The 26,758-nt window shown below is 37.1% G+C and overlaps 1 protein-coding gene across 1 annotated transcript in view; it reads left to right on the top strand.

Annotated features, from left to right (window-relative positions):
• Positions 1 to 23,520, top strand: part of LOC115417791 (DENN domain-containing protein 1B-like) — a 249,488-nt gene extending 225,968 nt beyond the window's left edge. The window contains 6 exon segments of the mRNA XM_030131907.1: positions 16,683 to 16,768; positions 18,207 to 18,429; positions 22,509 to 22,568; positions 22,570 to 22,651; positions 22,654 to 23,157; positions 23,160 to 23,520. Coding sequence (XP_029987767.1) covers positions 16,683 to 16,768; positions 18,207 to 18,429; positions 22,509 to 22,568; positions 22,570 to 22,651; positions 22,654 to 23,157; positions 23,160 to 23,365 — 1,161 coding nt within the window. The 3' untranslated portion in view covers positions 23,366 to 23,520.
• The last annotated feature ends 3,238 nt before the right edge of the window (positions 23,521 to 26,758 follow it).

Below are 26,758 nucleotides of genomic sequence, written 5' to 3'. Positions count from 1 at the left end.
AACATGCAGGTACACATGCAGAGTTCTATCAGAGTATGAGTATAAAAGATTAAAACATACAATCCGAATAAAAATCGTAAGATATAAGCAGTATACAAGCAATTAAAAGACAATAGCACAGTGACTTATAATAAATATCTACAAATAAATACTTTTAAGTTTAAGTTAAGTTAGTTTATTCTTTATCCTGCTTATTTATTCTCATAGTATTTTACTTTTTTTTTTTTTTTAAAAATGCATGATATTTAACACGGTGACAGAGAAACAGTATCTCAAGTACACCTAGTGAATTGACAGCAAAAAGTCTTTGGATCTTTGAATCTTAAGGATGTTGCACATGAGAACGATATAAACAAATACATTTATTCTGTCATTTAATGTCATTTAAACATGATGTCATACATGTACTGCAAAACCAAAGGACAACACACAATAAAATAGTCAGTATAAACATAAGTAAGTATTCATAAATACATAAGTACTTCTATAATAACCACAGACTTGATGCCTTAACATATCACACACTTATTAATGGGTCTGTACAACATTGAAACAACGAATATCATTTGGAAAGTAAGAGTTGTATTATATTCAGTATCTTCTCACATAATACACATAATAAAATCTGTGATAAAAAAAACCATACCAGTTCGAAGTCATGTGTCGAGTGTACATATCGTTAGCCTCATAGCATAATTACCTAAGTCAGGGGTGTCAAACATGCGGCCCGCCAAAGGGTCCAGTCCGGCCCTTGGAATGTTTTGCAAAGTCAAAAATTCCACAGTCTTGAATTGAATTAAGCAAAAAAAAAAAAAAAAAATCTTCAACGAAGTAAAAAAAACAAAATCTTAAATTTAGCAAAAAATTTTGAATTAAGCAAAAAATCTTGAATTAACAACTTCAAATTTGTTTCTTTGTTTTACTGCAAAAAAATAACATTAAATTATGAAAATATTTACATTTACAAACTATCCTGAAACAATAAAATGTGAATAACCTGAACAAATATGAACAACCTGAAATGTCTAAAGAAAATTCAGCACAATTTGAACTATTTTCTGCCTGTTACGCAGTGTTTACTGACTTTGTAGATCTGATCCATAATGCGCATGTAGAAATGATAAGTTGAGGCAGAATGTTGTTAAAATTGCATTTGTTTTTCTCAAGAAATTTCAGTTTTTTCAGATTATTCACATGTTTTTTGTTTGGATAGTTTTTAAAAGTAAGTATTTTCATAATTTAATGTTTTTTTTCTTTACCCTAAAACAAAGACAAAAATTTGGAGTTGTCATTATTTATATATTATTATGTTATTTTTTTTTACTGGAGATCAAATTTAGCTGAATGTGGAACTGAACTAAAATGAGTTTGACACTCCTGGCCTAAGTCATAGTTTTGGCTAAATTGTGATATCTGCATAAAATGAAACTAAAGTTGCACAGATATCACAATTTAGCCACAAATATGACTTAATGCTATGATGCTAACAAATATGTTCAGCTCATATGTACACTCTGCACATGACCTGTGACATGTCTTCACCGTGCACGACTATCAAACACCATAAAGCAGAAATGTTTTAACACAGTATTCCTCATAGATCACAGGTGTCAAACGTGCGGCCCAGGGGCCAAATCCAGCCCGCCTAAGGGTCCAGTTTGGCCCTTGGGCTGAATTTGTTAAATGCAAAAATTCCACTGAAGATATTAATAATCATTTTAGTTCAAGTTCCACATTCAGACCAATTCAGTCTCAGGTGGGTCGTAATAACCTATAAATACTCACAACTCCAAATTTTTCTCTTTGTAAATGTAGATGTTTTCATGTATTTACACTAAAACAAAGTATCATATCTCAAAAATGAATAACCTGAACAAATGTGAACAATCTGAAATGTCTTAAGAGAAGTACGTACAATTTTAATAATATTCTGCCTGTTACTACATGTTTTGTGTATTTGTAGATCCACTGTGATCTGTAAGTTATAGTCTGCTGTACATGTGTAAATGATAAACCGAAGCAGAATATTGTTAAAATTACACTTTTTTTTTCAGTTTGTTCATATTATTCACATTGTTTGAAAGGATAGTTTGTAGATGCAAACATTTTCATCATGTAATTTTACTTTTTTCACTCTAAAACAGTGAAAAGTTAAAATGCAGATGTTTTGGAACCATGTTGTTCAGACAATGGAGAATATTTTAAATTATAAAATTCCAATGGACCCCCAGACTATCTACCTTGGTCTAATACCTAATGACATAATTAAAAGAAAAGACACCTACTTATTTAAAATTTTAATTCTTGCCAGCAAAAAGGTAGTCACAAGGAACTGGTTAAAAAGTGACCCTCTTCAACCACAACAACGGCTGGACATTATAGAGGATATATATTCCATGGAAAAATTAACATTTCAACTGAGGATTAAGATGGGAACTTTTAAGCGAAGATGGGAGAAATGGATCATATTCAAGGACACTAATTCTTGATATCAGATTGAGTATGGAAAAGCAGTCAAATGTATAAGGAACAACATCCCCCTTGTTGTATTGTGTGTGTTTCCCCCTTTTTTTTATTATTATTATTTTTTATTTATTTAGTGTTGTTACTGCACTGTTAAAGTGATTTAAAAAATTAAAATAAAGAGTATTAAAAAAAAAAAACAGTGAAAAGTTTGGAGTTGACATTATTTATATATTATTATGTTATTATTTTACTGGTTCGGCCCACCGCAGATCAGATTTAGCTGAATGTGACCCCTGAACTAAAATGAGTTTGACACCCCTGTCATAGATGCATCGTGTTGCGTTGATTGAAAATGCAATAACACGCACAATATATAATAATATATTCACCTCATAGATTACAGTGCATTCAGTCTGTTTAATGTGGCTTTAAATTGAAAGGAGCTCAAATATTTGTCTGCGGATTAATGTTGTGGATAAATCAGTCATATGGCTCATTGTTAATACACCTCAGACTGAAGTGAACTTTAAGCACAGTGGCGTTGTCCATCTCTGTGTGTGCTGCTGTATGTTTACGTGATTCCTATGTGTTTGTTGTCTCCACTTTGTTTAGCCCCCCCCCCCCCACACACACACACACACACACACTTCAGAGGAAAAAAAAACAAAAAAACGCCCCTTCGCCTCCTCGCTGAAACCAAAGTGCCATCTCCTGGTACCTTCCAAGTACTGCAGCGCACTCATTCACAGAAAAAGACACCTGGTGATTTGACTGGATGAGTTTAGTTTAGTCCAACAGAATGAGCAGAATGCACATTTTCCTTCTTTTATACGGATCCTGTTTTAAGTGAAAAGGAAGTGGGCTTTCAGGAACAGCCAGTTGGACAGCCCAGCAGTGGATCTTGCCTCAAACACATTTTTTTTTTTTTTTTCATTTTCTCCCCCTCTGTTTTCGAGTGAGCGGCTCTTAAACAGGGAGACACAGTCTTGGCTGTACTTCTGCAAAGGCTGTGTCTCTCCCCCAAGGTTTGTTTGCATTTTACCGGCATCGCTCTTTACATTCACTGCCAAGCTGTGAGATCAGTGCCCACTCAGAAATACCATATGAAATGTATAATGTAAGACCGGCTATTAAAGTCTGCTAGCGTTTGGCCCTGTCACAGAGAGGCATAGTTGTTCCGCATAACTGGTCATGCAGCAAAGGAAGGGAAGAGGAGGGGAAAGTTTGTTTCTCCATATACAGCTACTAAAACCATGTTGATGACTTCTCGCCTCGTAACCATAGAAATTAAAACTGAGTAGGTGTATCGGATGTAAAGATGTTTTTGTTTTTTGACTAGTTTTATTGATCATCAAGGTCGAACATTGATCACGTACAATCATGAACACTTTTTGACAACAAAGCTCCTTTAATAATGTTAGTTAATTTACCAGTTAATTTCCAAGTAAAGGAAGAGTAAAGACGTTTTTAATCCCTTTAGATCAGGGCTGTCAAACTCATTTTCTGTCAGGTTCCACATTCAGCCCAATATGATCTCCAAGGGGTCAGACCAGTAAAATAATAACATAATAGCCTGTAAATAATGACAATTCCTAATTTTTGTTTGTTTTAGTGCAAAAAAAATAACATTAAACAAGAAAAGCACTTGAGAGTGCAGATCTCCACCAAGACAGATGCCCCCCCCCATCACCACCAAAATTGAATCATTTCTTCCTTGTGTCAGTATCAGCATTTCCTGAAAATTTCCTGAAAATCCATCCATAACTTTTTGAATTATCTTGCTAACAAATAAACAAACAAACACACAAAGCAAAGTGATCACAATAACTCCTGGTGGAGGTAATTATGAAAATATTTACTTTTTTTCTATTTTTATTTGTAATATGTATATTTATACTTTTATATAAAGACTGTCTTCGTTCCTGTTGTGCACTGAGCCATTGCGTCATAATTTCATTTTGATGCAAATCTTGATGTCAAATAAAGTATGTGTAAGTCATTTACAAACTGTACAAACAAAAAGGATGTGAATAACCTGAAAAAACTGAAATTTCTTGAGAAAAATAAGTGCAACTTTAACACTTTTGAGCCTCAACTTATCATTTATACACCTACATTATGGATCGGATCTACAAATACACAAAATATTTAGTAACAGTCAGAATATTGTTAAAATTGGGCTTAATTTTCTTTAGGCCTTTCAGGTTGTTCACATTTGTTCAGGTTATTCACATTATGTTTAAAGATACTTTGTAAATGGAAATATTTTCATGATTTAATGGGGTTTTTTTGCGCTAAAACTAACAAAATTTTGGAGTTATTACTTATGTTCATAATGTAATATAATTTTTTTCACATTGAACCAAGAAGAAAATTTGGAGTCATTATTCATAGGTTATTATTATGTTGTTATTTTACTTGACATCACGTTGTTTTTTTGGTTTCCTTCAGTTTCTTGTTCATTTTAATGCCTGGTCCAACTAAAGGTACATTTGTTTGGACAAATATAATGAGAACAACAAAAATAGGTCATAGTAGTTTAATTTCAGGGCTGATATCTATCCATTTTCCATATTTTCTTTATAATAACCAAAATCACTTCAGTTCTTCCATCAATATCTATGGCATTGTACTGACAAAAACAGTGCTTTTAGACATTCCATGTTTTCTTTTCTGTCTGTTTTAGTCACATGATACACACAGGAGTTAGGACTGGATTGCGTAACCATTGTTTTTGATGACTTTTGATGGTCTAATAATTTTTTTCCGCAACTATATGTGGAACCTAAACTAAAACCGCTTTGACACCTTTGATTGTTAATGTATCTTTAGTGTAATTTTTACACTTTACAAATTCATCCCACATAGTTGTTTAGATTATTCATATCTTTTTGTAATTTTTTTGTCATGTAATTTACTTTTTTACACTAAAACAAAGTGACAAATTTGGAACTGTCATTATTTATAGATTATTATGTCATTAATTTACTGGTCCGACCCACTTTAGATCATATTGGTCTGTATGTGGAACCTGAACTGAAATGGTTTGATCCTGGTTGTTAATATGTTCAGTGTAATTTGTGTATTTCCAAAGGGGCCGCATCAGACTCTTTGGCGGTCTGGTTTTGGCCCACGAGCCACATGTTTGACACCCCTGCTGTAGATATCTAGTATTTCATGCCTTTTTCCTCAGTGCATTTGGACGGTAAAGCGTTAGCGCTGAGCACCACTTAGTCATGTTTTATTATTCTGTCCTCATTTATATGGAATGAAGCTGCTCTAAAACATAAGAGTGAACGGCTTTATTTACAGATTCACAAGACTTTTATTTCCGTAGCCAGCTCCTCAAAAGTGGATCCAAGTAATAAAATTGCAGAGTATTAAAAAATATGAACCCATAAAGACCCAAACATCCACTTGTGACCAACATCATCTACTGATATAACAAGTTAAATAACTGTTGATCCAATAATCCTATCAGTACATGTCAATAATTGGTGTAAAATGCAGTTTCATGGTCATCAGATATGACCCATTTGGATGTTCAGAGGCTCCGTAGTTACCATGGAAACACTGTCATCTGCTACAACATTGATTCACCAGTAAAACCAGTGGAATTGGATCAATGACAGTGGATGGACACACTGGGTTCATGTTTAGTTAATGAGAGATTTTGCTGAAAAAGTCACGTTTTCCAAATGGACCCAATGAAAGTCTATATATGACTTCCTATCAGTGATCAGTAGTAACTGTATTGATATCTGTAACCATTTAGATGTTATAAACCATCAAATATGGACCATTATAAGTACAGGCAAATTTTTAGTATTTCAAAAACGCATTAAAATTCAAAAATCTAAATTTCTCAAATCTGTGGATAAACTTTGTCGACATTGTTCCAAAACTCATGGAGTTGAATCAATGACAGTGAATGGAGACACTTGGTTTATGTTGTTAATAATAATAAAGTTTATTTATGTAGCACTTTTCACAGAAAGGTTTCACAAAGTGCTTTAGAATAAAATCAGAGGTAGAATACATAGACAACAGAACACACAGATAAATACATAGGTATAAAAACATACGGATACATGTAGACATAAGCATAAAAACATCAAAGCAAATGGTGATAACCCACCCACCCACCCCCCAACCAAAAGCCTGTCTAAACAAGAAGGTTTTCAGTTGTCTTTTTAAAGACTCAGTCGAGTTTAAAGTGCAAAGTGCCGTTGTGCCATGATATTATTTATCTGAAAAGTCACTTTTTCCTCCATTTTCTCTTTTTTTGATATAATGATATTCCACTTTAATTTGAGCTTTTATGGACATCAGTTATTATCTTTATATTAAATATAGGAAAACACCTGATTTTCCCTAAAGAATGCAAAATAAAGAGCATAATATTAGAATAAATGGTAATAAATCACTTAAGAAAAGTTAAAAATAGAGAAACAGTCATTTGGGAACCACCACAAAAGTGGTACTGGGTCTGTATGGGTTAAAATAACTTCATTTATCCTGCAGTATGAAGTTATGGAATAAACCTGATGACACTTTAAAGTCATGTAAGAATACACTGCTATTTAAAAGACAGTACAAACAAATGTGAACGGACTCAAACCAATATATGGAGTAATCAGACTACTTTCATATTACTGTGTGTGTAATTTGATGATGGATTTGTATGAAGTTTAGGGTTTACATACTATACCCTGCATAGTTTAGTTCTCTGTCTTTTTATTTCTTGGCAGAATGGTTGTACAGTGGTGAGAGTTATTTCTTGTTTTCTATTTAATGTGATAGCTGATGATGGACATTCATGGGGTTAAGAATTTGACGCTGAAAGTAAGGAAGAGGCAGGACTAGATCAGCTTTGGCCTCTTTCTGTCCCCTTCTCAAATACATATGTGCATTGATGTTAAATTTATTGTATTTCGTTACTTTTTCTGTGATTAATGACCGTTGATGGGTGCATATGCAATTGATTTCATATATATTTATCTATCCTTTATTTAACCAGGTAAAAAACAAGCCTTTTTCAAGAGTGACCTGGTCAAGAAAAGCAGCATAACACAGTTTCTGACAAGACAAGGCATAATCAACACACAATACAAAAACGTACAATCAATAGTTACAAAACAATCATTTGTGCAAGTTTAAACAGTTACATTGACTGAGCTCATTGATTTCACTCTCGTTTTAAAATAGCTTTAAAATCACCTGTGTAACAAGTTCAGATGGATTTAGAGCAGTGGTTTCCAACCTTTTTTGGCTCGTGACCCCATTTCAACATCACAAATTTCAGGCGACCCCAGACATTCGAAACTGAGAATTTTTTTGCTAAAATTAAATTTTTTTGGATCATGTAATAGTTTGCTATACTATGTTACAAATAAGGTTAATTTTAGACAACATTTAGTCTATATAATGTGTATTATTATGGACGGAGGCAGAAAAGCCAGTGTAGATCACTGCACAAAGGGAGAATTTGATTTTCCTTGGTCAGGATATGTACAGTCAGTCCAGCTTGGATTTACAAGGCTGACAATTAATACTGAACAACAAGAACTCAAACTATGAATTATGAAAGAGCTGCAGCATCTGAAACTGACCACAATGAACATTTGACAGATAAACAGAACCACAGTGCTGCAGTTTCACACTCACAGTTTGTCATGTCTTTATGGATTGAGATTGTCTCTGTCAACTCAACATATATTTTTTATTAGTAAGTTGTTTTATGTATTTATTTATTTTAAATTAATTACTAGAAATTTCAGGCGACCCCATTTGAATTCCAGGCGACCCCCACGTGGGGTCCCAACCCCAAGGTTGAAAAACGCTGATTTAGATACTTGATTTAGATTCTTGCTTTATTATTTTGTTTTTTACTGTCAAAGTTTGAAACAAATAAACAAAACTAAACTCATATTTCAGACCATCCCTCTAAAAGTCGTAAAAAAAAAGTAAGTTTGCGGCTCAATATCAGGTCTTCTCCTTCTTTTATGAAGTGCAGAAGTCTTCTCTCAATCTTCCAAAATGCCGGTTTGAGCTAGTTTGACTAAAATACCTGACCGTTTTATTATTTCCCTGACTCCTGTTCCTCCTGTGCCGTATCTGCCTGTGACTCCTTGGCTCCCTCCGTCTCGGCCGTTTCTGTTCAGTCACTTGTGGCGACGCGGTGGAGACTTAGACAGACACAACAGTGACATCTGTCAGCGGCGGCGGAGTGATGGAGGGAGGAAACGGCAGACAGGAAGCCGCGGAGGGGAAAAGGCTGCGTTTCATTCTCCACGTTTCACCTTCCCATTAGCCGACAGCAAGAAGCTAATGAAGGAAGCGGTATGATAATCTGTTGTTTCTGCTATTTCCTCCTTTTCCACTGTCCTGTCAGGCCTGAGGACCATGGGAACGGTGGCAGAGCTGTCACCGATTGAACACCCAAACTGTTTTGCTCCGCTTAGAAAAAAATATCTCATCGCCAATGTCAGAAATAGAAGTCTGCCAGCATAAGTGTTTTGTTGATTTATTTTACATTGACATACAGTACATCTAATTTCAGATCTCACATTAACTGCTTTGTGGGCTTTGACAGCTCTTAAAGAACAGTAATATCATAACAAGTACTTCATGGCTTCACATTTCCAGTAAAAATGAATGCAATATGTTTGCCAGTTTGAGAAAGACGGGGGGGGGGGGGGGGGGGGGGGGGGGGGGGTGGGGGGGGGGGGGGGGGGGGGGGGGGGGGGGGGGGGGGGGGGGGCAGCGTATGAACTGACCTCGGAGCCAAATTTGGCACTTCTATCGTAAAAAGCCGGGTTGTTGTAAATAGTTGAATCTTAACTGCCCCGCGCTGAAGGGTCGCAGTGAAGAGAGGGAATGACAAATTGATAAAGCCGTGAAGTGAGGTACCATCCATTTACTGCTCCCTATGGAACTTCCTTTTAGGTAGACGGCACCAAAGCTGTAACAGAGATCAGAGGGCTGGACTTCATGACCCGGGTCTGGTTGTGTTTGGGTTCACCTTGCTTTAATAAACACCTAGGCTCACAGAGAGAGAGAGGGAGAGAGAGAGAGAGAGGGAGAGGGAGGCCCTGCTTCCACAAACACACATGAACAGTCTAAAGCAGGGGAGTCAAACATACAGCCCGTGGCCCAAAACCGGCCCACACAAAGGGTCCAGTCCGGCCCCTTTGGAAATGCAGAAACTACACTGAAGATATTAAAAGTCAGTGGTGTCAAATCAGTTAAGTTCAGGACCAGCTCCATCTAAAGTAAAACCAGTGGTTCCAGGCACAACAAACCCCGCCCCCTGCACATACTGTAGCTTATTTTGGCATCGATCCAGCTGATGTCATCATGTCTATGCGTGTGCTGATGTCAGCATTAGGGGGGGGTATTGGCAAGAATCTGGTGATACAATACAAATCACAACACTTGGATCACGATATACGATATATCACGATATGTCATGATAGTGTTAAAAGGCAATTTCTTTTTTAAAGATTATTTCCGGGAAGGATTGAGTTATACCAGAAATATGCACAAATACTAACACATTTTTATTTGATCGCAACAGGCTCTAATGCTATATCACAACATTTTTCTAATTCTCCTAGTTTCCAAAGAACTACCATCTGCCTCTCAGACAGTAAAAAGTGCTTTTAGGATGCTTCAAATAACCATTATTTAATAAACAGTGTTAAAAATAATAAGTTAGAGACAATAAAGAAAAACAAAAACAAAAATTAACCTCCGCCATATATGCATTTGAATAAATACCTAAAAATATTGATACAGTACTTTGTAATATCGATACAGTATTGTGAAATGAAATATTGCGATATATTGCAGAACCACTATTTTCTAACACCCCTAGTCAGCATATCAACTGCCTCTATATATGTGCCAAGTTTGAAGTAAATTGAAACAAAATTGATGTTTTTACAGACATGAAATTTCAACCATTATAAGTAAATGGAGAAGAAAAAAGATTTAAAAATTCATAAAAAATGTAACTTTGACCTTCTTTTCTCAAAATGTAATCACATGTCACCGGAGGAGACCTCGGGGAAGACCCAGGACACGTTGGAGACTATGTCTCTCGGCTGGCCTGGGAACGCCTCGGGATCCCCCCGGAAGAGCTGGAGGAGGTGCTGGGAGAGGGAAGTCTGGGCATCCCTTCGAGACTGTTCCCCCGCGACCCGGCCCGGATAAGCGGAAGAGAATGGATGGATGGATGGATGTATTCTGAGTCACTGGCAGTCTATAAACCTAATTTGGTATGAATTCAACCAATAGTTTTGCTGCTACAGACATGTGAAATTTCACCTATTATAAGTAAATGGGGAAAAAAAAAAAAAAAAAAAATTCTTAAAATTTGTAACTTTGACCTATTTTTCTCAAATTGTAATGAGATCTATTCTTGGTCACTGGTAATCTATAAACTTAGTTTGATATGAATTCAACCAACAATTTAGCCGCTAGAGTGTAAACAAACAAACAAACCGAACCAAAAACAAAAACAATACCCCTTGCCTCCCCTTTGGGGGGGAGGGTTATATGATGTAATAACCCATAAGTAATGACCAAACCTTTCACTTTGTTTTAGTGTAAAAAAGTGAAATTGCATGACAGAAAATTACAAAATATGATTAATGTAAACAACCATGAACAACCTGAAATGTCGTAAAAAAGTGAAGTGCAATTTTACTCATATTCTGCCTGTTTTAAATGTTTGTGTATTTGTAGATCCACTGTGATCTGTAAGTTGTAATGAACATGTATAAATGATAAACCGAGGCAGAATATTGGTAAAATCGCACTTATTTTTCTTAAACAACTTCATGTTATTCATATTTTTTAAAGCATAGTTTATAAATATAAACATTTTCATCATGCAATTTTACTTTTTTCACTCTAAAACCAAGACAAAACTTTGGAGTTGTCATTATTTATAGGTTATTATGATAGTATTTTACTGAACTGAATGTGGAACATGAGCTAAAATAATTGTTAATATCTCTAGTGTAATTTTGCATTTCACAAATTCATCCCACGTCCCGGATTGGACCCTTTGGAGGGGGGGTGGTTTTGGCCCCCGGGCCATATTTTTGACACCCCTGTCTTAATAGAAGTAAATGCAATTTGATCAATATTCTGCCTGTTATTAAATGTTTAGTGTGTTTGTAGATAGGCTGTGATCTGTAATGTGTAAATGATAAACTGAGACATAATATTGTTAAAATTGCACTTATTTTTCTTAAGCCATCTCAGGTTGTTCATGCTATTCATATTTTTTAAAGCATAGTTTGTGTAAATATAAACATTTTCATCATGCACTTTCACTTTTTTTCATTCTAAAACCAAGACAAAACTTTGGAGTTGTCATTATTTATAGGTTATTATGATAGTATTTTTCTGGACTGAATGTGGAACATGAGCTAAAAAAATTGTTAATATTTCCAGTGTAATTTTTGCATTTCACAAATTCATCCCACGTCCCAGATTGGACCCTTCGGGGGGCCGGTTTTGGTCCACGGGCCACATGTTTGACACCCCTGTCTTAATAGGAGTAAATGCATTTGACCAATATTCTGCCTCTTATCAAATGTGTAGAGTGTTTGTAGATCGGCTGTGATCTGTAACGTGTAAATGATAAACTGAGACATAATATTGTTAAAATTGCATTTATTTTTCTTAAGCCATCTCAGGCTGTTCATATTTTTTAAAGGATAGTTTGTAAATAAACATTTTCATCATGTACTATTACTTTTTTCACTCTATAACCAAGACCAAACTTTGGACTTGTTATTATTTATTCATTATTGTGTTCTTATTTCCCTGCTCCGGCCCAGTTGAGACCACCTCGGGCCCCCCGAACGTGGCCCCTGGTCTAAATAACCTCATGCTTTATGACCAGACAGCGCCGGCGTTGTAGCGTTTCCGTGGCATATTGCCGTCCAAAGCCCACCTTCCCCAGTGTCTCACAGGTGCATCTCCGCTCCGCCGGCCCGCTTTGGCTGCCCGGCACGACGGCCCGGCCCCAGATTTACTGCCCTGACACAGGAATCCATTAAAGGCTGTTTAGGGATCCCAGGCCCGAGCCCCTCTGAAATCTCTTTCATTATGGCTCCAAGCTACCATGGAAGGGACGGGTCGGCCAATCAGCAGCGGCGCCACATGTGTTCGTGTTTAGCCCGATGGCTGAGAGGCTTAAGTGGCTACTGCACACATCTCCTCCACTGACTTTTATGGACAAAATGGCACTTTAACTCTTTGTGTTATTTTGTAATAGGGTGTGTATGTGACTGTGTGTGTACGTGTGTGTGTGTGTACATGTGTGTACGTGTGTGTGTGTGTGTGTGTGTGTGTGTGCGTCCTCCACCGGCCGAACACAAGCCCTAAATGAGGCCAGGCCAGCCACACGTTACATTCCGCCTGTCTGGCTGGCACTGCGTCGGCTAATCAAGACCGCGGTTCACCGTTCCAATACTGACCCCCTCCCCTCATTCCCATCATTCTTTGGGGCTTTTTTGAGGAATCTTTCCTCACTTCACCAAATTTCTTCCTTCCTTCCTTCCTTCTTTTTTTTTTTTTCTTCCATTCATTCACTTCTTGTTTTGTTTTGTTTTTTGTGTCTTTCTTCCTTGTGTTTCAGGTTTGACTTTTTTTTCTTCTGACTGTTCTTCACCTTTGCGATCCTGACTTTTCCCACCCGCAAAAACCACAACAGTGACACACAAACACACCGCTGTCTTCCATTCTTAAACACTCTGCTCCCTTTTATGGCTGTAAAGGGCCTCTTCCTCAGTGTTGAGCTTTGATAATGTGGCAAAGTGAGTTTACAGAGAAGCATGTAGAGTGGGTGAAATCAAACTTAGGAGGAAAAGCATTTTATTACCCCCCAAAAACTTACAAATACAAACATACAGTCGCAGAAAGAACTATTAGACCACCCCTCGTTTAAAATGTACTACCCTCTGGAGTCATTTGGGATGAAAATATTTTGGCATTGGACATTTTTTTCCTGAATGATTCAAGAGGGTAATACATTTTTTTCCACAGTTTTCTGATTATTTATTAGGAAAATGAAAATACATAATTAAGCAGGTAATATCAGGGTGGATCACATTGTTTCTATGCTTGTAAATGGATACTGTTATATCTGTTTGGAATGAGGGGGACCCCAGGAAGAGTAGCTGATGTCCTGCGTCAGCTAATGGGGATCCTAATAAATAAATAAATAAATAAAATTAGAATTCTAAACCTTATCGAGAGAGACTTTGTTGCAAAAAACACAGCAATAACACTGGCAAAATGATGGCCAGAGGAAGAGGAAAAATGGTCTCAAATGGACAAAAATGTCCATCAGAGTTTCGTTTTTCCAGCTAAATGTTTAATACTGTACATTCTGAAGGCATGTAATAGTTAATTTTTGGAATATATAGTCATCACATGCAGTCATGGAAAAAATTATTAGACCACCCATTGTTTTCTTCAGTTTCTGGTTCATTTTAATGCCTGGTCCAACTAAAGGTACATTTGTTTGGACAAATATACTGATAACAACACAAAATAGCTCATAGTAGTTTAATTCCAGAGCTGATATCTATCCATTTAACATGTTTTCTTGATAAAAACCAAAATCACTTCAGTTCTTCCATCAATATCTATGGCATTGTACTGACAAAAACAGTGCTTTTAGACATTCCATGTTTTCTTTTCTGTCTGTTTTAGTCACATGATACACACAGGAGTTAGGACTGGATTGCATTTTGATGATTTTTCATGGTCTAATAATTTTTTCCACGACTGCAGAAACAAGGAAAATGGTTTGAGACTAAAGCAGTTTTGCTGGTACATGAAAATACATTTGGCAAATACTTCCCATCAGTGGTGTACTGTACAGCATAGTACATGTACTTACTAATAATACATATACCAGTACTCCTTTACATTTCACTGGGAAAAAAACTATAATAATAATAATAATAATAATAATAATAATAATAACCAAACATCACTTCACTTCTTACATCAGTAGCTATGGCATTGTACTGACAAAAACAGTGCTTTTAATTCAATTCAACTTTATTTATAGTGCACATTTTATGCATAAGGCAGACTCAGTGTGCTTCACAACAAGTATATAACATTAAAAAAAAAACAATCATGAAAAATTGCAAGTAAACAATCATATGCACACACATACGACTCAACAGAACACTGTCGAAAAAAGGTACGTTTTTAACCTGTTTTTAAAAATGGCTACTGATGTGGCAAGTGGGTTTTAGACGTTCCATGTTTTCTTTTCTGTCTGTTTTAGTCACATGATACACACAGGAGTCAGGACTGGATTGCATAACCATTGTTTCCGATAACTTTTGATGGTCTAATAATTTTTTCCATGACTTGTATATTGATGTCACCTCCTCCAGTCCTTACGTTTGTGTAAACTGAATAACGCTGCAGATATGATCGTACGCTGTCGGTGGAAATTATGTTTTCATCGGGGTTTGTCTGTTAGCAAGATAACTCAAAACGTTATGGGCAGATTTGGATGGAATTTTCAGGAAATGTTGATACTGGCACAAGGAACAAATGATTCAATTTTGGTGGTGATTCGAGGGGAGGACTGATCTGCCTTGGCGGAGGTCTGTGCTCTCCGAGTGCTTTTCTAGTTCTGCACATACTGTCTGATGCAGTGGTTCCCAACCTTTTTTGGTTCTTGACCCCATTTTAACATCATAAATTTCTGGCGACCCCAGACTTTCAAAACTGAGACTTTTTTTTTTGCTAAAATTAATTTGTTTTTGATCATGTAATAATTTGCTATACTATGTTGCAAATAAATGTTAATTTTAGACAACATTTAGTCTATATAATGTATATTATTATGGACGGAGGCAGAAAAGCCAGGTGTAGATTACTGCAGATTAGATTTCCTTGGTCAGGATATGTACAGTCAGTCCAGCTTGGATTTACAATTAATACTGAACAAACAATAACTCAAACTATGAATTATGAATTATGAAAGAGCTGCAGCATCTGAAACTGACCACAATGAACATTTGACAGATAAACAGAACCACAGTGCTGCAGTTTCAGCTTACGTACGTATATGTATAGTATTATGTATTGTGTATGTATTTATGTATGTGATTGTCTCTCTCAACTCACCATATATTTTTTATTTTATTAGTAAGTTTTTATTTTTATCAATTACTAGAAATTTCAGGCGACCCCATTTGAATTCCAGGCGACCCCATGTGGGGTCCCGACCCCAAGGTTGAAAACACTGGTCTAATGACTGCACTTCTGGTTAGATACCAAACTGCCTTTCGTTACCTTGTACCTGCACGTGTGTAATAATGACGTTAAAGCTGAATCTAATCTAATCACATACAAGACGAAGAGGCAGATCAGTGATTTGCAAGAAGACGAATATCAATATGTAAGGAAGCAAATGGGTGAAATGAAACGGCTGTTAATGAGAAAGTGAAAGATGGTGTTAATACAAGTCAACATGCGCACACACACACACAGGCAGAGGGGAACATGTGCGTTGTAGTGGAAGGCATGTTAATAAGTGGCCCGGGGCAGATTCAGGCTCCCATGGGGAGAGTCCTGCCCTGCTCTGTAAAGTTTCTGTCTCTTCTTTAACCCGCCCATTAAACATGGTACACAGGTGGCTTATTAAAACCCACTGTGTCAGACAAGTACAGCACACACCGATCATTCACAACGCCACGGTGACAAATACCATCACACGCATCGGCGTCGTTAGCAACATGACTAATGCGCTAACCCATATCTGAAGTTGGCGCAGGCCTCGTACTTCACGCATTAATGCTGAGTTTGAGAAAATACTGCAGGGGATCTTAAAGATTTTTATCCCTAGACCCAAATTTGACAAATTTAGCCCCCCCCCCCCCCCCCCCCCCCCCCCAACAGCCCTCCCCCTCCCTTAGGGTCCAGGCTCATTAAAACAAGCGAGTACTGCTGTCTATTACAGGACCCACCAGAAACAGACCTGCATCTTTTTTGTCAGGTCCCAAGTTGTAGTTTACATATGGCAGCGAGCGCAAATACAATATAATGTCTGCGCTTAATGATTACCCAGAGCCTCGGACCTTAAAGCTGCAGCCCCTGAGCCCACGTTAAGGTTTGATCATTTTATGGTCAGTGTGTAACTCTGCTTTTCTCACCAACAGCAGAACTTCAACAAGTCTCCCATGAGCATGGGCCTTCGAGATCACGGCTACGGGTTGGACGATGACGAGCTGGACAGCGCCAGCAAGTACGCACCCCCAGTGTTCTGACCTGTTGTGGTGAAGGATTATGGGAGTTCTGTCAGTTTTACGTTGATTTGTCTATGAGTGTTACATAAGTCAGGGTTTCATTACTTTTTGCGTGGTTCAATAAAGTTGACACGGTGAAAAGTGCCTCTCCATGCAGTTTCTGTAGCTTATGATAATACTGCCCCCATGTGGAAATATCAAGTAATAGCATTAGTTAATAGACAGTTGTCAGTCACGTTTAACCCTTAAAGACCCAGTGCTACTTTTGCTGCACTTCCCAAATTATTTTTTTTCTATTTAACATTTCTTAAGTGATTTATCTCCATTTATTAATATAATCCTCTGTATTTTGCATGTTTTGGAAATCATGCATTTTCCTATGTTTAATTTACTTATCAAATAGATGTTCATAAACCTCAGGTGAAAGTTGAGGTGAATTATATCAGAAACACAGAAAACAGAAGAAAAGGTGACTTTTTCAGCAAAGAAATCAATAACTGAACGTAAAAACAAGCCTCTGTCCATGGGTTTTACAACCCTTTTTGTTCATTTTTATTCATTTCACTTTTATTCGTTTTTGTTCATTTGACACTTATTTTGTTTATTTTTCTCCTTTTGTCGCACATTTCTTTTTTTTTTTCAGTTTGTTCAGTTTGTGGCTGATTTTGTTCATGTTATTTATTTTTTGGTTGATTTATTATTAATTTCTGTTCATTTTATTGATCACTTTGGCTGTTTTTGTTAATTCTGTTACTTTTAACCTTTAAGATTGAAGTTGTGATTACTTATGTCAGAAACAGAAAACTGAAGTAAAAGTGACTTTTTCAGCAAAGAAATCAATAACCAAAGGTAAAAACAAACCACTATCCATTGGTTTCACAACTGTATTTTGTTCATTTTTATTCATTTTGTTCATTTTTATTCATTTTACTTTTATTTATTCGTTTTTGTTCATTTTGTCAATTATTTTGTTTATTTTTGTTGCACATTTTATCTTAATTGTTTCAATTTTGTTCAGTTTATGACTTTTTCAGCAAAGACATGAATAAGTGAACATAAAAACAAGTCTCCACCCGCTGTCATTTGTCAAACTTCATGGATTTTACAACCTTATTTTGTTAATTTTTATTCATTTTACTTGGTATTTTATATGTTTGTGTTGATTTTGTTACTTATTTTGTTTATGTTTCTACATTTTGTTGCACATTTTATAAATTTTTTTTTTCAATTTTGTTAAGTCTGTGGCTTATTTTGTTATTTTACACCAATTATTTATGTGTAATGATAGAATTATTTGATCAGAAGTTATTAAACATACTAGATCAGTAGATGTTTTTGGTCACCAGTGACTATTTTATGGGTCTTTATTGGTTCATAAATAGATTTTCAAGCTTGACGTTACCTTTAACTGTATTCGACTCTTTTTTTCTTTTGCAGGATCTCATCAGAGGACAGCGGAGACGTCCCCTCCAACATCGAGGACAGCGACGACTCGTACTCGCTGGATCTGGACATGGACTCGTCCAGCACCGGCCAGATGAACCTGCTGGAGGAGATCCTGGACTCACTGAACACCACCACGGTGGAGCAGGGGAAACTCAGCGCCGCCAAGAGCCTGGACTTCTTCAGGTCCATGGAAGATCTGGACTACACGACCCCGGTACGAAGGAGAGCATCAGATCAGTCAGCGCTGACTCAGGAGAACAGAGACGTCAAACAGGATGGAGTTTGGACGTTTTCACCAGTTTTTATTCTCATTTGGTCTTTAGTCTGTTTAGTCTCTGAGTTCAGTTTAGAGTTATTTTATAATAATAATAATAATAATAATAATACATTTTGTTCATAGGCGCCTTTCTTGGCACTCAAGGACACCGTACAGTAAACAGGAGAGTATAAAACAAGCAATAAAACAGTGAAAACCAAAAGGCAGGTTAAAATTGGACAATGCAATATTATAAGACAAAGTAAGTAACTTTAGTGTTGTTTTTAGGAAGTGTTTCGTAAGTTTTTTCATTTCATTTTAGCATAATTTTTCTGGTATTATGGTCAAAGCTGGATTTATAGAAGCTGAAAATCCTAATTTCAGCTTCTATAAATGTATAAACTTTATTCTTCTATTATCATTGCTCAATCACCAGCAGATCCACTTCTGTTTCATTTTACGTTATATTTCAGTATTTTTTTTTAATTTATTTTTTTTTATTTTACCTTTATTTAACCAGGAAAACCTCATTGAGATTAAGAATCTCTTTTTCAAGAGTGTCCTTTTTCAAGAGTATCCATTATAATGTTTAATTTGACTGTTTTTAAGAACTGTCCCATCGTGTTAACTTAGTGTTACAAATAACAGTTTAATTGATGATTTTCTCAACTCATCAATGAACTTTTTGAACTACAAAGTGTCAGAAAAATGGTTAAAAAAACAAAAAAGTGGTCAGTGCTTCCTAAAGACCAACTTATCGCCTTCAGTAACCCAAAGATGTTGAGTTTAATGTCACTGAAGAGAAAAGAAAAGAAACCAGAAAATATTGAACTCTTCAACCAGAGAATGAGATTTTTTTTTCCCTTAGAAAATTACTCAAACTGATAATTGGTAATAACAGAAAACAAACTTAGATTGGTTGTTGCTGCTCTAATTGCAGATCCCGATGCTTAAAGTACTGAAATCACAAAAAAAAGTCTGTTAAAAATCCTTATAGGGTGGACTTAACTAAACAAATACAACATGTTTATAGGCTCAACTTCAATACTTTAAGCACCAGGGTCTTCAATTTCAGTCACAATATATATTTTAAGGGTTATTTTAATTATGGCCTTACCTTGGGACCACTAATTATTTATAAACCCTCATGTCTGTTTTATTTCTGCACTGAAAAAGCAAATCCTGTTTCTACTTGGATTTTCTCAGACCGCGACCCACAGAAAACTGTTAAAAGATAGAAAAACCTGAACTGTTACTGTCATGCATTAATCTGACCATCCATCAGATTCTGCTCTTCTGATGGATTCAACATAATTCTTCTAGTGAATGTGTTTCTGTTCAGTATCATGGCATGAGAAACAGATTAAACAGATGAACAAGAGGAAACAGATGATTTTGCAAATCAGAGATGCTGATTCCCAAAAGGCTAGTTTTATGATAGCACCTCTTGCTGAAATAGTGGAGTTAATCTGTGACGGAACTTTAACCCTTTCATGCATAGTGGTCACTACAGTGGACAGCTGTTCAAAGGTGTTCTCTTGTATATTCATGGGTTTTATTGGTTTAGTTCCATATCAGCCAACACAGTGGACACTTATGCATCATCCCATACACTATAATTCATACCATCACTGTAACTTTGCAGATCTAGATAAACCTGATCTGCACTAACATGTTTGAACGTAAAAAAAAAAAATCCTAATGTTATTATTTTTTTTTTTTTTTTTGCATATCATCTCTGTGAAGTGAGTAATAACTAGTGTTAGAGTATATTAAAATGTAAAAAAAAAAAAAAAAAAACATCAGATTAACAGCTTTAAAAATGTTTTTATTTCATAGTTCACACACAGTATATCAGTAAATACATGTTTCTTTGCTTCTAAAATCAAACGCATGGTGTCCAGCTGAGTGGACATTTTTGTAACTCCATGAAAAATAGGTTCATAAAAAAATTCAAATTGGTTTTTTTGTTGTTGTTTTTTTCATGCCTAAAGAGGAATAAAAACACTCAGGAAACAAAAATCTTGATTATGGTTCTCATAATTCATGCATGAAAGGGTTAACTTTAGACACAGAAGATTTACCCGAGATTAAAATCAGATGACTTACACTATAACACTGCACTGTAGAGTAACTATGACAAATGACGAACAATAACGACAAATTATAATGTAGTTTTTGTTGGGATAAATATTGCATCGGTTAGTTTGGTTTAAATTGTTATCTTTGTTTCCAAAATGCCTCAGAGATGGTTTTGACTTAATTTTTCTCAACATTGATTTTCTTTGTTTTGTTTTGTTTTTTTAATCCATAACTGATTTTAAATGTTCTACCTCTAAATTTCTAAACTATTTCTCATGCTCTGACTGTAAATAATTTTCTAACCATCTACTTTCTTCACATCTCCCATTAAACTTTAAGGAAATATTGATGTTGCGCTAGATTAAAGCCACAGATGGCTTACATTATATGGACAAAAGTATGTGGACACGTTGAATTCAGGTGTTTCTTTTCTAACAGGGGTCTGAGATGCAAAACAATAATGACTAATGTCATAATATAGTTTTATATTGGGTTAAATATTGATGTTTTTCCCTCAAATCCTCATGAACAGTACATCTTGCAGCTGTAGACATGATGTGTCCCAATATTTAGTCCATATAGTTTAAAAACATCAATATTTCCTTAAAGTTTAGTGAGACATTTTTCTTCCCAAGTAAAATGTGTAGAAAGTAGATGGTTAGTTATAAATAATATATATATTTACAGTCAGAATATGAAAAAATTTTAGAAATTTAGAGATAGAACATTTAAAATCATAGTCATGGATTTAAAAACAAAGTAAATCAGTGAGGGCAGGGTTGATCAAGGTCTTTTTTATTAAGGTTTTAAAAAATATAAATACAGTTACATTTACTGTACAAACTTTTTTTCCTTTTTTTTCCCAGAAACGTTACAACTTCCAGAGATTACAAAAAAACAGAAAGTTAGAGAAAACATACATACACACATACATATTGCATATATACATATACTTGTACACTACACTCTTCAAATTAATCTCATTTGCATTTATAGTTTCAAAGTGAGCTAAGAAATGTTGCATCAGAGAACTTCTGAACGGACCCTTTAACCATAAAGTGACTCTTTTCCAGGTGGACATCATACATGACCTCTTTGACCCAGTGACCGTCCACAGGTGGCTTTGGGTCCTTCCATTTTAGCAACATCATCCTTCTATCTATGAGAGTACAGAAAACTGTCATGTTAGCTTCTACTGTAGTCAGGCTGACCTCTCTTTGGGTCACTCCAAAAACAAAATTAACGTGGAAAGAAATGAAGTCAAAACCATCTCTGAAGCATTTTGGAAACAAAGATAACAATTTAACCAAACTAACCAATGATTTTCATCCCAATATAAAACCATATTCTGACATTAGTCATTATTGTTTTGTATTTTGTTGTTGTTTTGAATTCAACGTGTCCACATACTTTTGTCCATATAGTGTATGTGGTTATTACAGGTAGAACTAGAAGCACTCGGAGAGCGCAGACCTCCGCCAAGGCTGATCAGTGCCCCCCCGTGGGCCCCCCCACACCAAGGAGGTTATGTTTTTGCCAGGGTTTGTTTGTCTGTCTGTCTGTTTGTTTGTTTGTCTGTCCGTTAGTGTGCAACATAACTCCAAAAGTTATGGACAGATTTTGATGAAATTTTCTGGTCTGCGCCCCCCCGTGGGCCCCCCCACCCCCGATCACCACCAAAATTTAATCATTTCTTCCTTATCCCATTTCCAACAAACCCTGAAAATTTCATCAAAATCTGTCCATTACTTTTTGAGTTATGTTGCACACTAACGGACAGACAAACAACAAACAGACAAACAAACAAACCCTGGCAAAAACATAACCTCCTTGGCGGAGGTAACTAGTTCTGTTTTCTGAAAGTGGTGTTCAGTAGAACCTGTTTCCTCTTAATAGAATCCTTCTGCATCCCATCTGTGTTCATCTAATGGTATTTTCCTGTTCATGTCACCCAGATCAAGCCCACACCTTCCAGTGAGTCGAAACCCACAGATGAGCGGCGGGGGTGGAGGGGAGGGAGGGGGCGGGGACCAAACCGGGTGGAACATGGGCCAAGACGACAGCGCCGTCCACGGCAAACACCTGCCGCCGTCCCCCCGCCCCAGCCCACCAAGAGCAGCCTGAAGGTGGCGAAGAAACCAGCGGCAACTCCCCCGGTGCCCATCACCGCCCCCCCACCCCCACAGAAGGACAGTGACGCCCTCAAGTTCCAGTCCCTCCCCCAGCGGCCCAGTTATGACCCCCCGCCGCCTCCACCCACGGGGCGACACTTCACAAACCGCTTCTCCTACTCGCCCTTAATGTCCCGCAGAGTTACCCCCCCACCATCTCCGACTCTGCCCCCGGCGTCCGCGTCTCATCCGGACCCCTCCCCTGCGCCCACGGGCCGGACTCGGACCGTCTCAGACCCCCAGACCGGCGCCGAACCTCCTCAGGCCTCCAACCAGACTGCGTCCACCAGCATCCTGAGGAGGAAGGTGCTGTCCAAGGAGACGGTGAGGCAGTACCAGGAGAAGGCTCTGCACCGGCAGGGCAGCAAGGAGGGCGGGGGGGGCAGGGGGGGCCCGTCCAGGAACAGTCACTCAGCTATGCAGGTCCCGTGGGAGGGGTGTCCAAAGAGGGTCTCCTGGGGCTCAGCCTGTGTCTGGGTCAGGGGAAAAGCTCTGGGGCTCCCGGTGTCCCGGATCAAGGCCTCCTGGAGGAGATTGAGTCCATGTGTTGCCTGGGCTCCGGCCTCCAAACCGGCCTCCAGCTCTCACAAGTTCACATCAACAACAGCCGCCAGGTCCAGAGCAAAGCCTCCGACGAGTAACACGACAGACCGGGCTCCGACCGAATGGGTTCCTCTCAAAGTCGTTCACTGAGTTTCTGTTCTTAAATCGAGTATCAGTCTCAGAGGAAACGACAGTCTAGAGCGGGGGTGTCAAACATACGACCTGTGAGCCAAAACCGGCCCACCAAGGGGTCCACTCCAGCCCATGGGATGGATTTGTGAAATGCAAAAAATACACTGAAGATGTTAACAATCATTTTAGTTCAGGCTCCACATTTACCCAATTCAATCTCAAGGGGATCAGACATTTAAAATACTATCAGAATGACCATAAATAATGACAATAATGAGCTTTTTTCTCTGTGTTTTAGTGTAAAAAAAAAAGTTAAATTACATAAAAATGTTTCCATTTACAAACTATTCTTTTTAAAAAATATGAATAACTTCAATAAATATGAACAGCCTGAAACATCTTAAGAGAAGTAAGTGTAATTTTAACAATATTCTGCCTTTTACTAAATGTTTTGTGTATTTGTAGATCCACCGGGATCTATAAGTTGTAATGTACATGTGTAAAAAAAAGCTGAGGTGTAATATTTGTAAAACTGCATTTTAAAAAATTGCAGAAATTTCAGGTTGGTCATGGTATTCATTCATTTTCATCATGTAATTTTACTTTTTTCACTCTAAAACAGAGAGAAAAGTACAGAAGAGAATTAGGGCCACTGAAAAAAAAACAAAAACTAAATTAAGGTCATATAATATTTCTTTTTATGTTATTATTCTGAGAAAATAGTCAGAATTCTGAGAAATAAGTCTGAATTCGGAATTTAACATCGGAATTTTGACTTTTTTTTTCACAATTCTGACAATTTTAAATATTTTTAAATTATTGTTCTGAAATTAAAGTCAGAATTCTGAGAAAAATGTTTGAATTCTGACTTTTTTCTCAGAATAATAATAAAAATAATATTGGACCTTAGTTTTAATTTTTTTTTGTCCAGTTGCCCTAATCCTCTTCTGTGGAAAACTTTGTATTTGACATTATTTCTGTATTATTCTGTTATTATTTTCCTGGTCTGATCCACTTCAGGTCATATTGGGAGGATGTGTCCCCTGAACTGAACCGACTCTGACACCCCTGGTCTAGAGCCTGTTTTTTTTTAAGCCATCAGGAATAGTTCCACCAGATTTGATGTCGTTAAGTGGCCATAAACGAAGAGCCGCAGCCTCAGAGCAGAAAACAGGAAGAGAGGAATTGGTGCAATGCAGGGCTTTAAGACTTTTTAAGTCATTTTTGTTTTTAACTCAGCTCTAAAACCTTTATTTTCTTAAACAAATTAAAAACATCTGACAGAATACCTCAAGTTGTTTCCAACAGAAGCTGATTTATGGAAGCAATTTTCGTGGAATTAGTGTTCATGCGGTTAAAAAAAAAGGACACTTAAGCTCTCCTCGAGCAGAATTTGAAGTACATCAAATAAAGGGTGAATTTAGAAACTTAAACAGAAATGACATAAAAGGTTTCTTTTTCTCCGAGGGCCGACTGCCGCTCTCACAGTATCTGTCTGAATGTCTTAACAACACTGGTACTCTCATATTGTTTAGTACGTTTTCTTTCTTGTAACGTTTATAATAATAATGCAACAGCGAAGCCAGTAAAAACCCACAAATAACGGAAACAGACGTAGCCGACGTGCAGCGGAAATGGACTTTAGTAAGGATTAAGAAGGGACCACATCTCCTCGTTACGCCGTCGTGTCGGTCTCGTATTCGCCGTGTTCGATGCATTTCACATGAATACATTTAATTTGCACTTTTTTTTTAGATTAACCATTAATGCTCGGTCGCAAAAACTGCAAAGCGATTCCTCAGACGACGTCCTCTTGGGCCTTTTGAAACTAATTCTACACTGTGTACTATGATGTTTGTCGTCACCATGCCTTAAATGGACATGTGATTCGTTTTGATACGAAGGTGTCTTAACTGTAGATGCCTCCATTACAGGTACGCTGATCCGAAATGCAAACAGCGCTGTATTTGTCTGGATTGATTAAGAGTCGTTGATAATATATGACGTGCTTTTAAGCTTTTGAAATGCATTCCAGAAAACGGGACGCGCATGTAGAAACTAATCCCCTCGTCCTGGTTTTCCTCAGGTTTCTTTTAGCGACTCTGAAGGGAAGCGAATCCGAATGCACCGTCTCATTTCTCAACTCCTCAAAGTGGACGTTTCGGTGTCAGTGGCCAGTCGTATATGCAGAAAAGGTGAGCGTTTAAAGGTAAAATCTACACGCTCACTCAAACCTTCCATCAATCCACAGCCTCATGTTGTTTTAGAACAGATTTTAATACAGGGTGTCCATAAAGTCTCTTTACAATTTAACACATTTATTACAAAAGCAAATGAGCAGACAAATCTATGGAAATTAAAGGACTCATATTTCTCCAAACCCACTTTTCTTAGTCTGTGGTTCATTTATTTGTGTATTTGGACCCTAATAGTTCATACAGTTTGAATTTGAACCCTCCAGGTGCTGCAAAACTATCTTTAATTCATCTTGGCAAAAATCAAGTGGATTTCTACAACCTGTTTTAATTCCTGCTTAATTTGTTACGTTTTATAACCGGTTACGTCACAACATTTGCACATATAAGGTCCAGACTTCAGACGAACATTTCTCCGAGTACGACATAATTATTTGTCAGCAGCAGCGGTTGGAGTAAAAACTGAAAATATTTGATTACCTCAAATTTTCAGTTGTTGGTTGAACGGGACAGAGCAGCCCAGCCAATAACCTGGAGGGGTGGGGCCTGAAGTGGCTCATGTGCATTTAAAGGGACAGCGCTCCAAACCACCTTTCTGGTGTCATTACTCAAAAATAGTGTGGAAGATGGACCTGAGGAGTTGAATGAATGAAGAATTCAGACCCAAGCAGAGCATTTACAGTTTATGGAGACCACAGGGGAATGTGGGAAAATGAAGAATTACATTTACAAAAAGCAAAATATCACTCCTTTAATACAAAATGAATAGTAGATATTGAAGGTTTTATTGCTTTATTTAACCTCTGTTATGTGTTCGAAGCGGCCCACATCTCTAGTGTTAGCGGGTCAAATTTAACCCATGAATTAATGCAGCCTCAAGAAACAATAGTTACTATCCAATATGGTTTTTCACCTCATGGATAACTCAGTATAGTATATTAGTATATTAGCATTCATGTTCATGTAAACTTTTTTGGCCTCATAGACCTTTCATCTTAAAATATTCCACCTGTTTTCAATTTAAAACATAACGGCCAGAAGTTACCTGAAGGGTCAAAGCTACAACAGCTGGTGTTTGTATAATTACCAATAAGTAGAACAAGGCCCCCACCCAATTCACCCCTTAGCCCCACCCCTCCATTTTGCATGTTCATGTGAAGGATT

Source organism: Sphaeramia orbicularis, chromosome 4 (genome assembly GCF_902148855.1).
Source record: "Sphaeramia orbicularis chromosome 4, fSphaOr1.1, whole genome shotgun sequence".
In the NCBI taxonomy this organism is placed as follows: domain Eukaryota; kingdom Metazoa; phylum Chordata; class Actinopteri; order Kurtiformes; family Apogonidae; genus Sphaeramia; species Sphaeramia orbicularis.
Note: the sequence above shows the minus strand (reverse complement) of the source record. Positions and strands in the feature narration are given on the sequence as shown.